Below are 15,734 nucleotides of genomic sequence, written 5' to 3' on the forward strand. Positions count from 1 at the left end.
TGAAAATGATCAACTACAAGACCATACGTCATGGCCATCAGTGTCGTTTGCAATGGGGGCTTTGGGATATGGTGATTACCATCGCAACAACACTTGTATCCTGTCTTGACGGTTTTCCCTGATTGTGGTTTGTATTTGATTTGTTTTGTTATTGGCAAAACTACACATGGCTGTTGAACTTAGGCTTACTCTACAAAAGTCGTCAAAAAATCTAAATATCTTCGTCCTTAAATGTTTTTGTATAGTTGAGCACTGACTTTGGTATGTTGCACAGATTTTTTTTTTATATTAGGATTTTCTTATTGTAGTGTGCTCTGTGGGTCAAGGCTACGGGTTGAATTGTCAACAGGCATGCCTCGTCGGTCCAGATATGACCGACTTCCATCGAGACGCCCCTTCGATCCTGCTGACAAGTGCTTCAAATGTGGAGAGGAAGGCCACTATGCTTATGATTGTCATCGTTACACTGGCCGCCGACGGAGGACCAGGTATGATCAGCGTATTCTTTTGCAGTTTCCTTAATTAAGACCTAGGGCTTTTCTGGCATGAGTATATTTGTTACTGTACCCCAATTTTCTGGATATTTAACAGCGATGTGGTACAGTCATTATTAGTTATTTAACCAGTTGCACTTGCATGAATATATGAGTCGCAGGCTACATGTATTTTTCCAGTTTACACGTGGAAACAAACCTTTGTCAACTGATTCGCTACTTTTCTTGTTTGGTTACAATTTACATATAGTTCAATGTCCTATTTTTACAGTCTAGAAAGGCCATTTATTTTTTTGATCAATTGCCTGCATCAGCCATATGTATATTCCTTAAATCACTTATTTTGGTAAAGCTTTATGCGTGCAATGACCCTGCTTCTCTAGTATGTTCTACCCCAATCCCCCTCCCTTTGACACTCCTATACTCACTCACACCTGCATGCATTATCACTTTTACCTCCTACCAGTTTGTCTTGTCTTGAATAGTAGAGGCCAGTGTAGTAACCTCCAGCCCTTTCTAGAGTATACATTGGCGTAACTCTTTAAGGGGACCTCCTGCTACCCCCAAACATATCCCATTTTACCCTGCAACTGCCTTCTCAAGTCCTATGTGTGAATGCTTGATATCTGTTACAAAAAAAGGCATCTTAAGGGGCAAGTAGCAGAGCCACCTCTTAGCCATGCTCACCATACAGGGTATAACCCGTAATACTTCAGTCACCATCTGTGCGGGAGGGGTAGGAAGCCTCCCACTGTTATATGTACACATTTACATGTGAGGTGTTTGTTCAGCAGCTTAACTCCGCTTCCACTTCCCCCAGTGAGCATGGGTGTATCTTCAGCAACTCGGGCTTCCGGATAAAAATGTTTTCGTTGAGTGTGTTTAATCCAGTCCACCTTGAGTTTTTGGCATGCATACTGCTTGATCTTTTAGGACTGGTTCCCTTCTAGTAGGGAGTGGACAAGATCCTCTGCAGAATTGCAGACATCAAAATCCCGACGATTATTCTGTCCCTGTGCTGGGAGCAAGGGAAGATCTTTGTGCTTCATAAGAGGGGGCACCTCCGACAACATAGTATTTTAAATGGTGTCGGTCACAAGCTAACTCTTTTTGACAAGACTATATTGTGCCAGGCATTATGTTTCAGGCTTACAGTGCCATCTCACCAGCTCTTAACCTTTGTGGATTTGCGGGGTTTGTTGATTGCATGTGGGGGGGGGGTGGATGTATGGGGAGGGGTATGGGACCATGAGAGTAAAACCTGATGCAAAAATGTAATTTACTATGACGTGTAACTTGTTGAACTGTTATTGGTGTATTTTATAGATTGTTAATTTTTTTTATATGCAAAATATTAACCCTTGACCTGGTCAAAACCTTTCAGGTTTCTTCGTTTGAGTCAGTCGCCTTGATTCAGAATGTCACGAGCCTTAAGATTTCATGCTGAGGCGCCTTGCAAATTCGACCATTAAGATTCTGCTATACCTTGGGTGATCAGCATGAGGCCATATCCCCTCAAGCCTTCTACATGTAGCTTCACCTTTAACAATCCTTAGAGGCCAGAAAAATTAAGAAGGTGACCGCCATTGTGCTGTAAATTTGGCTTTCAATTGGGCCCCCTACGTTTAGAAAAAAGGAACGTCCGATTGACCACATTCCCTCCTAGAAAAATCTTCCTCCGACAATCAAGTCTCACCCGGTTTCATTTGGCTGTCAGTATGGTCGTCGCTAGATTGAAGAAAACATCTACAATAGACGCAGCGATCGACTGATAGATCTTCTAGATCTCCTAGACCTTGAGCCAAAGAGGGTCGACCTGCAAACTTGCAAGGTTTACTTTAACTACAAATTACACTTTTTTTTTTTCTTTATAAGAAATGTACATTTTATGTTCAGTTAAGCAATCTTTGTTAGCAGAAATGTAAACCCGTAGCTTGGATACATTTAGAAGTATAATTAATTGACCCCCAGTTTTCTTTCATCTGGGAAACAGGTTTTTCTTAGTTCTGAGAAATGTTATCAACTGTTTAAATCTTGTGCAAAGGCTTAAATTCGGGCTTTATTTAATCTGTTGCCAGTGGTAGACGTAGCAATAATTATTGGACGGACCTTTTTAAACCTATTTTTATTTTTAACAGCTTAAGAATTTTCCTTGTGATACCGACCCTCCGTTTTATTAGCTTCAGACATCATATTCCCCGTCTGTAGATATAGCGGTTTGTGCTTTATCTAGTGTCAAAGGAATTTCCTCTTGCCACTAATATATTTTGGAGTCTTGGGGATAATGACCCTCCCCGCTCTGGCACATGATTCTATAGTTAACTGAACACCATTCGTAAGTGGTATTGAGGCAGTGGTAGACTAAGACCTAAGGTTCCATTGTGACACTTTTTTTCAACTTGATGACTTAGGTCAAGGTCTCGATCTTACTCAAGGTCCAGAGGTCGAAGATATTCTCGTTCACGAAGCCGTGGCAGAAGGTGAGATTATTTCCTTGTACACTGTTTTCAGAAATGTATGCATTTATGCTGTGGCATTAAATAGCTTTTTATGCAAATGTCTTTCTGATTTATATAATTTGTCAGGAGTTTCTGGCTTACTTTACGGGGCTGAGCTTCACCCCCCCCCCCCCCTATTCCAATATGATAGATTGTATGTGTCGCCTAGTTATTATTCAAATTATTGACCTAAAATCCTGATAAAAGGCACCATTGCATGAAAGGTGACGCAAAACTGACTTACTTCAATACATAAATGATATTGAGTTAGCATATTGGAAAGCATCTTTTGCAATCCAGTCACTGCAGTGTGTGTGTGTGTGTGTGTGTGTGTGTATATAATACTAGCTGCCCGTCCCGACGTTGTCCGGGTATAAAAAAGCTTTACCCGAAGGACGGCGAACGCTACCCCCGCTTTACAATGCCGCAGGCGTCTTAGAATGCACACTCCCACACAAAACAATGCTGAAGGGCATGCACACCTCACGACGTGCACGAACGCTAATCTCATCTCAGTGAGATTAGCGTTTGTGCACGTCGTGAGGTGTGCGTGCCCTTCATCGTTGTTGTGTTTTGGCGTGTGCATTCTAAGACGCCTGCCGCATTGTAAAGCGGGGGGTGACAGCGCGCGGGAGCCGACACGCCGCCCCCAGCGGATGTCACGCCCCCAGCACACGCCCACAGCATACAATATGATTATTTTGTATGTATAACCCACGTAGCACACGCCCCCAGCGTTTGTCACGCCCACAGCACAACGCAGACACGCCCACAAGGGATTACTTTGCTGGCATGGTTCTTTTACCTTTTAAATGTATATGGTGGGCGTCTGCATAGCCTATGTCCTTCTGCTGCAACTGCCCTTTCCAATGCTGTATTGGGTGTTGTGATTGGTGCTGTTGTTACTGAGATTACCCGCCTCAAATGTTTGGGCTCTCTCTTTATAATAGTAGTATAGAAGATGGGCATAAACCATATATACAGACACACCAATTATATGCAGTTACCATTGTTGAGGAAGTGTCTTCATGATTCACTCGAGGCTTTGCTTCTCGTGGTTCATGGCTTACTCTGCGCGTCTGTGTACACAGATGTACAGAAAGTAATATGCTATTTATTCTTGTGATGTGTGAGGAGAAGCCATGAACAAGTGTGGCATTCAGACATTATATGAATCACAATAGTGTATTGCTTCTTGAGATCCAGTGTCTTCAATCCTGAAGTAGGGAGAAACATACATGATGAATGACATTTACAAGACTTGCGTAGCAATGTTTTTAGTAAAAAAATGTGTCACATAACGTTTGACTATTTGTGAATGTTATTTGACGGAGAAAACCTGTCCAGTTGCACTCTTGGCATATGTGGTATGGATATTTCCCCATCAAGCTCTATTGTGGGTATATTTCAAACCTATGTGACTGTATTCGTGGTCCTTACTACAGAATGTGAAAGAGCCAGCTTACGGAGTCTTTATTTTGATCATGCTGGTTTCTTAACATGTTACTTTATACAATATAGTTAAGTATATGCTTTTTTGTGTTTTCTAGAACACTGTCTCGCTCTCAAAGGTCTGCATCTAGATCTCTTAGCAGATCTAGATCTCCACGCAGGTACAGGTCACGATCAGCGAAAAGATCAAGGTGAGACACATTATTTAAAGCTTTGAGTTTTCCTGCTAAGGCTTATTATAGTGCTGTAAGAAACCTTCATAATCCAAATCCTCCTTCGCCTGCTGCCTATCAATTATGCTACATTATACTTGTTTTAAATCGAGACATGTTAAAATGACAACACTGAACATATTTAGCCTTGGTTGGATTTTTATTAAGTATCCATTAGATATTCCTATTACTAAATAACTTTTGTGTTATCTTTGGGGGCAGTGAGGGTTGTAATTTAAAGTTGTTGCTTTATTTTCTTTTGCTGAAATGTCAATTTTGTCTGGTAGGCAGGGTTTCAGTTTTCCCTTTCATCTCTTAATAAAAAGGACTTCTTTGAGTAACAGAAGCAGCCCAAAAAATGCAACTGTGGCACAGCCTCTGTATTCAGTGGGGATTATGTTTCCGCCATGGCCTGTCACTATCTTTCAGGTTATAAACCATGTGTTGCCACTTCTGATTCTTATTTACATACACAGTGACACCCGGTGGGCGGGTAGATTAGGTGACCATGGGTTTGCCACCAGAAAGCGGCCCGAGTTTTACTGAAAACAGTGAATTTCCTGTGCCATAGGTGCAGTGGGTAGAATCGTTGCTTTGAGTGTTTGCTTGTTTGGATATGGCACATCTCAATTGCTCGGAATGCAAGTTGAAAAAGGGGAAGTATTGCCTTTATTTGTATATCTGATGTGTGTTCAGTATCACTAATACAGATGTTACACAGTCCCATCCAGTTCTTGCAGCAGGGCGTGGACATTCCTTTCTGTGTCAGTGAGAAGTACATTCTCGATGTCTAAATACTCGGAAGCTGGTATATTCCCTTTCTGTTCAAATGTTTCTCGCACCGTACACCTGACCTGAAAGTGAAACCTTCTCCTTTTGTAATAATCTGAACGCCAGCAGATTCCTCACCTTGGAATACCCCAAGGTGCCAGCCAGGAACTGCAGAAATTTGCAGTAGTGCTCATTACCACCTATGGGTGACCTTGTGCTGCACCACGCTGACCCCATACTATTCCAAAAGTAATGAAGCTATACTTCCTATCTGTGCAAGCCCTGCACATCAACATCAATTCCGCACCTTCTGATGCATATGCGGAGCTCCAGCCCCCCAAAGTCGGTCTCCACCAACTTCTAAAAACCTTGTTCCCCACCAAAACCGATAGGATTCAGGCTGAGCAGTTAATGCAGCAACTAGATTTTGGCCACTGACTTGCACAAGGAGAGCCTTTCAGGGTCTGGGCTCCATACATGACTTGAAGACCAGTGATGAATGCATCCTGGTGCACTCTAGGGTAATTCGAGATCTGCAAGCAAAGTTGTAAGTTGCTGAACATGAGACGTGACTCCATAGAGAAGGGTCAAGGGTGTCAAGATGCAAGCTGCATTCCCTCAGTCATTGGCCATGTATAAATTCCCCAGTTGGTCCTGATGTACCTTGAGTCCCTCAGGCTGTCTTCTACCTCACAGCAAACCGAGGCCTTCAAAGAGGTTCTGAACATTTTTAGTGTGCTTTTGAGTCCCTCTGGCATACCTTCAGTGCCATTAAACAGCAGGAGCCTCCAGCTATGGGCTGTCTGAAAGTCTTTCCCTGGCCCTTCTAGTCCCCTTGAGGCAAGTTATTAGGCCTGTACCATCTCCAGGTCCCTGATGGCATTGGTGCAGTCGGTAATCTATTGCGACACTTTCTTTGGCTTGACCAATGTCGCACTATATTACAAAAGAGCAGCATGCTGGCATGCAGTCTGATTCAGTGTCTTTACCAAGTGGAAACTATCAGCAGAGGCCTTATATTCTTTTTGGGCCTAATTTTGATCCTGTGCCAGAGCATGGTGCACCATAGGCCTCTGAGATTGATATCTTACTCGTTCCACCTCTCTTACTACTGATGGCTCCTTATACTTTGATTTACAGATTGGCAGTAGGCTAAATACCTCAGCTGAGACAGTTTCTTCTCACCACATGTTTGTTTATGTTTATGAGATTTGTAGCAGGCACAGCTACTTTGAGTGAGCCCAGTGGTAAGAGAAGCAGAAGAAAAATTAACGGACAGGATAAAATGGAAGGTCTTAAGCTTTTTCCTGAAGAGCTTAGGAACCTGGATGCTGCGGAGGTCCAGAGGGAGTTTGTTCCAAGCCACAGCTTCCTTGTAGGCAACGAAGCTGCCGCCTACCCTTTTTAGACGAAACTCTGGGACGTGGGCCAAAAGCATCGTGGCTGAATAACTGCCTAGGAGGGACATAGAACCTGAATCGCTTTCTCAAGTATGCAGGGCCAAGCCCATAGAGAGCTGTATGTGCCAGGACCAAGGATTTCTCTCTCACTGGCAGCCAGTGCATATTACACAGTTACACAGGTGTTGTCTAACGCTGGTCTTTATCGGAATATTGAGGAGAGTTCTGGCTGTTGTGTTCTCTAATACCTGAAGTTAGATCAGTAGCTAGCCGGGCCGACGAACATATAAGGCATTGGCGCAATCAAAGCGCGAAGATATCATCGCACAGGTGACCGTTTCCCTTGCCGAGATGGGGAGAAGAGGTTCCGTTGTCGAGATGGGGAGAAGAGGAAGGAACTTTTAAAAGGATTTTAATGTTCCAAAGCACAGACCCCTAAGCTTCTTAATATGAGAGATGAAGCTTAACTTCTCATCAAACCAGATCCCTATGTTCTTCGTGGGTAGGCCCTTGGAAATTGGCTGAGGAGATTCTTCAGGCCAGAATAAGTTCCAGAAGTGTGTTGACTGTGGGAATCGGGGGGGTGGGAGGGAGAGAATCTCCCTTTTTTTCTGATTTCTTTTAAACTGGGCATAAGAGAGCTAACGAAAGACTGCTGACAGGCAGGATTTTACTAGGGAGGTGGAGGAGTCCTTATTCCATGTGAAAAGGAGCTGGGTGTTGTCTGTATATGCAATAACTTTGGCACTGACATCTTTAGCCATCTGGATAAGGGGGGGGACATGTATATTTTAAAGAGCAGGGGTCTCCGTATAGACCCTTGCGGCACACCGAGGGTCAGGTTCTGGGGGAGGCTGAAAATGGAGGGATGGAGGGATCCAGATTTGCTGTGTTCTGCTCTCAAGATAGGATTTCAGCCACCGCCAAGCAGACCCCGATACTCTAATTTTGTGGAGATGGGCCAGTAGCAGTGTGTCCGGCACAGTGTCGAACGCAGCTGACTGGTCCAACAGAATCCGGGCAGCCTTGCCTCCTTTGTCTTGAGGTTTCCCGGGTGGCCTCAGATTTCGACCAGAGCCGACTCAGTGCTGTATAGGGCGATGGCTGGAGGGGATGTTTAGGTTATTAGGGGGACATTTTTCGATTGTTTCCAGGCTGGCGGCACAATGACTACGGTAAGAGAAAGTTTGATCAGCATATTCAATTCTGGGTGGACCACCTCGGCGGCCGTGGCTAGCAATTTAGCCGGACAAGGGTCAGACGGTGAACCGGATTTAAGTGATTTGAGGGCAGCTAAGGAGTCCGGCCTAGATATGGCCTTGAAGGCAAATGGAGTAGCCATGATAGCAGGCGGCAACCAGTCGGGAGAAATGTTAGCCGCTGGAAGACATTACCAACGTCAAAATTAGATTGAAGTTACGGATCTTGTTGATGAAGAAACTAGAGACTTCTTCACACCAGGCGAGCGAAGGGTAGTGGGTAATGGATTCCGCTTTAGGTGAGCGAAAGCTATGAACAATGTTAAAGATTTCTTTGGCATTGTTACCCAAGAGGGCAATTCGCTCTGCATAATCAAGACTTTTAGCTTGAGCAATGGCTGCGTAATACGACCTTTGTGCCTTCGAGCTTTCCTAGCTTTCGAACAATACTCTAGTCTCCATTTGCGTTCAAGCATTTTGCACTGCTGCTTCTGGGTTTTTAGGGAACCGGAAAACTACGGCTTGGAAGGAGAATACCTCTGGCGCCTACGACCAGTTTCTGGAGAAAGGCGCTTTACCGTCTGGAAGATCCAGTTTGTGAAATTATCTAGGGTTTCACTCAAGTTGTTGGATACAGCCGGACATGACTCCACAAGACTAAAGGCCGTTGGGTCAATTCTGTGAGTGGGTTCCCCCTGGTGTCCCAAACAGGGTTGTGCCAACATGGGTTTATTATGGACTTGCCAAGAGAAGTGGATCACAAACACTGTCCTGGACCTCGGGCTATAGGAATTCCACATCCCTGGTTAGTGTCAGAAATTGGTTTACCAGCTTGGGGGGGGTGGTATGTACCCACATCAAGTAATAATCAGCCCTCGTCAGGGTAAACACTGATGTCCCTAAATTACCCTCAGCTCAAACCCCCTGGTAGCTACAGCACAAAGCAGACCTGCTTAACTTGGAGGCAAGTATTGATGCAGAACTAAAACCGTAATGAACGCTGAATTTAATGATTTAGACAAAATGACAAAAATCCAATAGGGGAACCTGGAGCTATGTATATGAAAAATTCTAGGTATAAATGGGGCTAAGAAGCACAAAGTGCCAATGATAGTCAATGGTCGCAGTAGCCAGGGACCTGGATGCAATTTGATGCTGGCAACAGCATGCCGCTCTGCTGCACCAACCAGGTTTTCGTTTGAACTTACTCTTTAACTCCGAATACACCACAGGAGTACACTTTCTAAAGACCCCAGGAACTTGAGGAAGCCACTTAAAGAATTATAGGGGGGCAGACAACGTTTAGTCCAGGTCCAGTTGATGCTGAGCAGCTGCAGCAAACTCCTCTTGTAGCTTGTTGTATCCCTGTAGCTTTAACCGGAGGTCATCTTTATGACCCCTGGTAGCCACATTTGTCCCTGGTACGAGAGAGCTGGCCAGTCCCCCCCCCCCCCCCTCCCTCCGATCTCTCAGGCTGAAGACAGCAGATTGTCCCCTTCTGAACTTCCTCAGGTCCAGAAGTGTTGTGAAGTGGGTACCTGAAGGTGCCACATTTATGCCTGGCACAAGCTAGTGGGTGGGAATGACCTTTAGGGACACCCTAACCAACTGAGTAAAGGTTCCTAGGGGTAACTTAAGCCTCTTCTCATGATGTAAAAAGTATTTGGCCACAATAAACTTGGTATCTGAATGCTGAGATTTGTGTGTGGGGAGTGAATTATTGTAATCCTAGTGTCTCCCTAAGCCCCCAGCCCCCCCCCCTATTCACACTAAAATGTAGTTTAAGGCAGCATCTCTACCCTTTTCAAACTCAGACAGAACTCTGCTAAGAATCTAATCTGAGCTTTCAGCATCTCGCAGTGGATACACACAGGTGTTTTGGAATTCTGTTTCCCACCTTTAAAGTGTGCCCCAAATGTTCTATGTAAAACGCCAGCAGAACTGTCGAACAGGAAGTTGCATTCAAATAAGATTTGAGACCCTAATGTAAAGAGGATACTCACAGCCCCACCCGATGGTCACTCTAAACCAGTACAAATCTGCCAGGCACCAAACTTAGTTGGAGGGAGAGCTGCCTCAGAAGGACAAAAGGGAAGGATGGCCCAGATGTGAGCTGTACCTGAATCCGACAGTGGAGGCCCTCTTGAAGTGCACCAAGGGGCTGCGTACAGCGCAGCCTATTCTGTCATAGGGCAGACTACACACAAGCCCCCTTATCTGTGACCTGGGAGCAGTTCAGTCCTCCCCATGGGAGCGAACAAGCTGCCAGGTGACAGTTTAATACTTCAAGGTCGTCAGAAGCTTTAAGCAGTCAAAAGGCAACTTTCAATAAACTACCTTTTCTGAAATAGTGCAACCAAATTTGACTTTAATGTTTACAAATCTAAAACTATGTGGTAGTCTGAAATATTTTTCCAGCTGTCACCAATCTGAAATTAATGTAAGGTGTTCTAAAGTAACCTTGTTTTCCCTATGGAAGTAGTCTGCCATGCTACAGTAAAAAGAACTGTTATGCTCTTTCACTTTAAGTAATTTGGAACATTCATTTTCTTCATGTCCTACTTTAGTACCATACACTCAACCCTATGGGCAATAGAGCTACCTTAGAAGTGAGTTTATTCATATTTCAAATGAACGTAAAAACAGTCAAGAGACTATTTTAAAAGGTCAAAATAGTAATTTAAACCTGCACACCTAGGTGACTGGTGGCAAGCCTGCAGTGATGTATGCATCATCAATGCAGTGAGTCTAACAATGAGTGATGCCGCCCGCTCGAGACGTTTTGGTTACGTGTCCTGGGTACACTTTGGGTATCAGTCAGGAGTATACCAATTTTACTATCTTGAAAGGAGAACCAAAAGAACTTTACCTGGTAGCAGTTGTAAAGTGCATAAAGTTTAATGGACAGCAAAAATATGATCAAGCAAAAAGGTTTAAACAAGCATTGAAAATGCAATAGGTCTCGCAATAGAAGAGTTTGACATTTTTCGTTTTGCATATGGATGAGTGGCGTTGCGTGGATGAGTGGCGTTGCGTGGATGAGTGGCGTTGCGTGGATGAGTGGCGTTGCGTGGATGAGTGGCGTTGCGTGGATGAGTGGCGTTGCGTGGATGAGTGGCGTTGCGTGGGTGAGTGGCGTTGCGTGGGTGAGTGGCGTTGCGTGGGTGAGTGGCGTTGCGTGGGTGAGCGGCGTTGCGTGGCTGAGCGGCGTTGCGTGGCTGAGCGGCGTTGCGTGGCTGAGCGGCGTTGCGTGGGTGAGCGGCGTTGCGTGGGTGAGCGGCGTTGCGTGGGTGAGCGGCGTTGCGTGGGTGAGTGGCGTTGCGTGGGTGTGTGGCGTTGCGTGGGTGTGTGGCGTTGCGTGGGTGTGTGGCGTTGCGTGTGTGTGTGGCGTTGCGTGTGTGTGTGGCGTTGCGTGTGTGTGTGGCGTTGCGTGTGTGTGTGTGGCGTTGCGTGGGTGAGTGGCGTTGCGTGGGTGAGTGGCGTTGCGTGGGTGAGTGGCGTTGCGTGGGTGAGTGGCGTTGCGTGGGTGAGTGGCGTTGCGTGGGTGAGTGGCGTTGCGTGGGTGAGTGGCGTTGCGTGTGTGAGTGGCGTTGCGTGTGTGAGTGGCGTTGCGTGTGTGAGTGGCGTTGCGTGTGTGAGTGGCGTTGCGTGTGTGTGTGGCGTTGCGTGGGTGAGTGGCGTTGCGTGGGTGAGTGGCGTTGCGTGTGTGAGTGGCGTTGCGTGTGTGAGTGGCGTTGCATGTGAGTTGCGTGTGTGAGTGGCGTTGCGTGTGTGAGTGGCGTTGCGTGTGTGTGTGGCGTTGCGTGTGTGAGTGGCGTTGCGTGTGTGAGTGGCGTTGCGTGTGTGTGTGGCGTTGCGTGTGTGTGTGGCGTTGCGTGGCTGAGTGGCGTTGCGTGGCTGAGTGGCGTTGCGTGGCTGAGTGGCGTTGCGTGGCTGAGTGGCGTTGCGTGGCTGAGTGGCGTTGCGTGGCTGAGTGGCGTTGCGTGGCTGAGTGGCGTTGCGTGGCTGAGTGGCGTTGCGTGGCTGAGTTGCGTGGCTGAGTGGCGTTGCGTGGTTGAGTGGCGTTGCATGTGTGAGTGGCGTTGCATGGGTGAGTGGCGTTGCATGGGTGAGTGGCGTTGCATGTGTGTGTGGCGTTGCGTGTGTGTGGTTGCGTGTGTGAGTGGCGTTGCGTGTGTGAGTGGCGTTGCGTGGGTGAGTGGTGTTGCGTGGGTGAGTGGCGTTGCGTGGGTGAGTGGCGTTGCGTGGGTGAGTGGCGTTGCATGGGTGAGTGGCGTTGCGTGGGTGAGTGAATGGTTAGCTGTTGCTTATGCGACGTATAGCACTTAATACTAAAGTAGGCAGACCTTCTTAGCCTTTGTGAGAATAATAGCAAAATAAAAATAAAAACCAGATCAAGTCAAGGACGCAAACGGCACCATGCTATTGTTTATTTACTCAGATGATTTGCATAAAAATGTAACTTGTTGCGTGTGTGAGTGGCGTTGCGTGTGTGAGTGGCGTTGCGTGTGTGAGTGGCGTTGCATGTGTGAGTGGCGTTGCGTGTGTGTGTGGCGTTGCGTGTGTGTGTGGCGTTGCGTGTGTGTGTGGCGTTGCGTGTGTGTGTGGCGTTGCGTGTGTGTGTGGCGTTGCGTGTGTGTGTGGCGTTGCGTGGGTGAGTGGCGTTGCGTGGCTGAGTGGCGTTGCGTGGGTGAGTGGCGTTGCGTGGGTGAGTGGCGTTGCGTGGGTGAGTGGCGTTGCGTGGGTGAGTGGCGTTGCGTGGTTGAGTGGCGTTGCGTGTGTGAGTGGCGTTGCATGTGTGAGTGGCGTTGCATGTGTGAGTGGCGTTGCATGTGTGTGTGGCGTTGCGTGTGTGTGGCGTTGCGTGTGTGAGTGGCGTTGCGTGTGTGAGTGGCGTTGCGTGTGTGAGGCGTTGCGTGTGTGAGTGGCGTTGCGTGTGTGAGTGGCGTTGCGTGTGTGAGTGGCGTTGCGTGTGTGAGTGGCGTTGCGTGTGTGAGTGGCGTTGCGTGTGTGAGTGGCGTTGCGTGGCTGAGTGGCGTTGCGTGGCTGAGTGGCGTTGCGTGGCTGAGTGGCGTTGCGTGGGTGAGTGGCGTTGCGTGGTTGAGTGGCGTTGCATGTGTGAGTGGCGTTGCATGTGTGAGTGGCGTTGCGTGTGTGTGTGGCGTTGCGTGTGTGTGTGGCGTTGCGTGTGTGAGTGGCGTTGCGTGTGTGAGTGGCGTTGCGTGTGTGAGTGGCGTTGCGTGTGTGAGTGGCGTTGCGTGTGTGAGTGGCGTTGCGTGGGTGAGTGGCGTTGCGTGGGTGAGTGGCGTTGCGTGGGTGAGTGGCGTTGCGTGGGTGAGTGGCGTTGCATGGGTGAGTGGCGTTGCGTGGGTGAGTGAATGGTTAGCTGTTGCTTATGCGACGTATAGCACTTAATACTAAAGTAGGCAGACCTTCTTAGCCTTTGTGAGAATAATAGCAAAATAAAAATAAAAACCAGATCAAGTCAAGGACGCAAACGGCACCATGCTATTGTTTATTTACTCAGATGATTTGCATAAAAATGTAACTTGTGAGCACGTTTCTCTAACTCTCCAATAATCCCATTACAACACTTTGTACAAATGAGAATGTGCAACGCTGTGTTGAAGTTAATTTTTTTAATTAACAAAATGCAAATAATGTGGAGAGATTTCAAGTGATTCAGGAATGGGCGCCCTTGTAAAGAGAAAGTACGGCCGGCCTGGGCAGTGATAGGGGAGGAGGGAGGAGAAATGCGAGTCACGGCAGCAGCAGCCTTTGATGTGCCTGCCGGCCGGCCGTGAATAATTAGGGGGTGAGAAATGCGCTCGGAGGGCTGCCTTTGATGTGGTAATGCGAGGCAGGCAGGCAGGCGGCTGGTGGCATTGTGCACGCGCTTTTTAGGGCTTGCTCAAGCGCAATGACCTAAAAAGCACATGCACTTGAAGGAATCGCCAGTGGAATCGCCAGTGGATAAACACTGGATAAGCCCCTATAGAGCTTCGCCAGCTATGCGCTGAAGCGCATCAGCAGGCGAGCCCTAAAAATAAAGTGACCCTGCAGAAAGGGTGCATTTTGAACGGCTAGTATTCAACACCATCTATTTCTACCATCTCTCTAGTACCCTACTCATATAAATGTAAGATCTACCAACCAGAAGCTGTTTTACTCATACGGCCCTCTACTCCGTCCGTCTAAGTAGGTGTGTGTGTGTGTGTGTGTGTGTATATATATATATATATATATATATATATATATATATATATATATATATATATATATATATATTCTTTCACTCCTTCTCCACAGCATACAAAGTAGGCACCGACTCCGTGAGGTAAGTATCAAGGATTATTCTTTATTCCATACCGTAGACGTGTTTCGACGGACCCAGCCGCCTTGGTCACTACATCTACTACTCCCCAAGTGCATACGTGTTTTATAGTAATCACAAATACCATGTGACCCAAATGAAAGAAAGTGAAACAATTCTAGTAGGTGAAAAATTAGAAAGCAGACCATTGGTTGTCATGGTTACAGGCACATAAACGATAGACATGGTGGAGTCGAATGGTTAAAAACGCAAGTCATGGTAAAATAAATAAAAATTAGAAAACAAATTCACAGTGTCACTTACAGTTTTCCATGTTGCATAAATCGACATTTGCTGCTTTTGTATAAAATACAATAGATAGATGAAATTACTATTTCGAAATCCGTGTATTTTGGCTATTTTGGAGAATGATGGGAAGTGAGAACATGTCAGCCCATTGTTTTAAGGTCCAGTTTGCGCGCGCAGTCTGTAACTTCATTCTGAAATTGCAGCAGCCCACGGGTGAGAGGCCGGTGCTGCGGTGTATTGGCTTGGCGCTTGACAGGGGATGTAACCGTGCTTAAGGTGAGACGCCGGTTTGGTTATACGTAATGTATGGAAGGCACTCGTGTGCGTGAGTGAAGACATAATGTCGTTTGGCCACATGGCTTGGGACCTCGTTTGGGGCTATACACATGTGGGTTCCTAGTGGATTTTACGCATTTAGAGAATCGGGGTCCGGGCGAGTCAGCCTCTGATGGTTTAGTGGCATTCAGATGTGTACTTGTGGAATTTCTACCTGTCTGTGACTACGCACGCTGAGAGACACTTGGAAACCGTTAGCCCGGAATTCTGGTAGTTCATAGATATTAACTTCACTAACTGCTGCACTATCTATCAAGTGAGGTGCCTGCTCATTCGGTGTTGGTGATTGTGTTAGCCATGTGTTGTGCGGGTATTTACAAGTGATGGTGAGTTTCAGATGTTTTTAGCTGAGGAGGAGTTGTCAGGATGCGGGATGGTGAGTGCTTAATCAAAGTGATGTTCTTAATGGCTTGAGAGGTGTTATCAGAGATGTACATTTAAAGCTTCGTCTGCGTTGAGCCCATGTGGGGCTCTGCTGTTTAGTAAAATTATGTACTTCGATTCCAGTCTCCTCAGTGTTAATAATCAGTTTCCCCCCCCTCCGGGGTTTTTGGACACTGTCTAGCACAAAGTAGCTTAGGTCCCCTGCTCTGCCATGGTGGTCTCTGTTTATGTGTCTCGCTACCGGGTAGGCCGGATCATCATTAGCGATCGCCCTGAGATGTTGTAAGATCCTCACGTGTACAGGGTGTAGTGTGCTGCCTACATAGATTTTGTTGCAGGTGCAGTGTAACACATATACTGCGTAGT

At 46.7% G+C, this 15,734-nt stretch overlaps 1 protein-coding gene across 1 annotated transcript in view; it reads left to right on the forward strand.

Annotated features, from left to right (window-relative positions):
* LOC144763426 (serine/arginine-rich splicing factor 7-like) overlaps positions 1 to 15,734 on the forward strand; it is a 91,290-nt gene that overhangs the window by 50,240 nt on the left and 25,316 nt on the right. The window contains exons 3-5 of the mRNA XM_078649011.1: positions 309 to 488; positions 2,906 to 2,974; positions 4,543 to 4,635. Of these exons, the coding sequence (XP_078505137.1) occupies positions 309 to 488; positions 2,906 to 2,974; positions 4,543 to 4,635 (342 nt within the window). The remainder of the gene's footprint in view (positions 1 to 308; positions 489 to 2,905; positions 2,975 to 4,542; positions 4,636 to 15,734) is intronic.

Source organism: Lissotriton helveticus, chromosome 6 (assembly GCF_964261635.1).
Source record: "Lissotriton helveticus chromosome 6, aLisHel1.1, whole genome shotgun sequence".
NCBI lineage: Eukaryota > Metazoa > Chordata > Amphibia > Caudata > Salamandridae > Lissotriton > Lissotriton helveticus.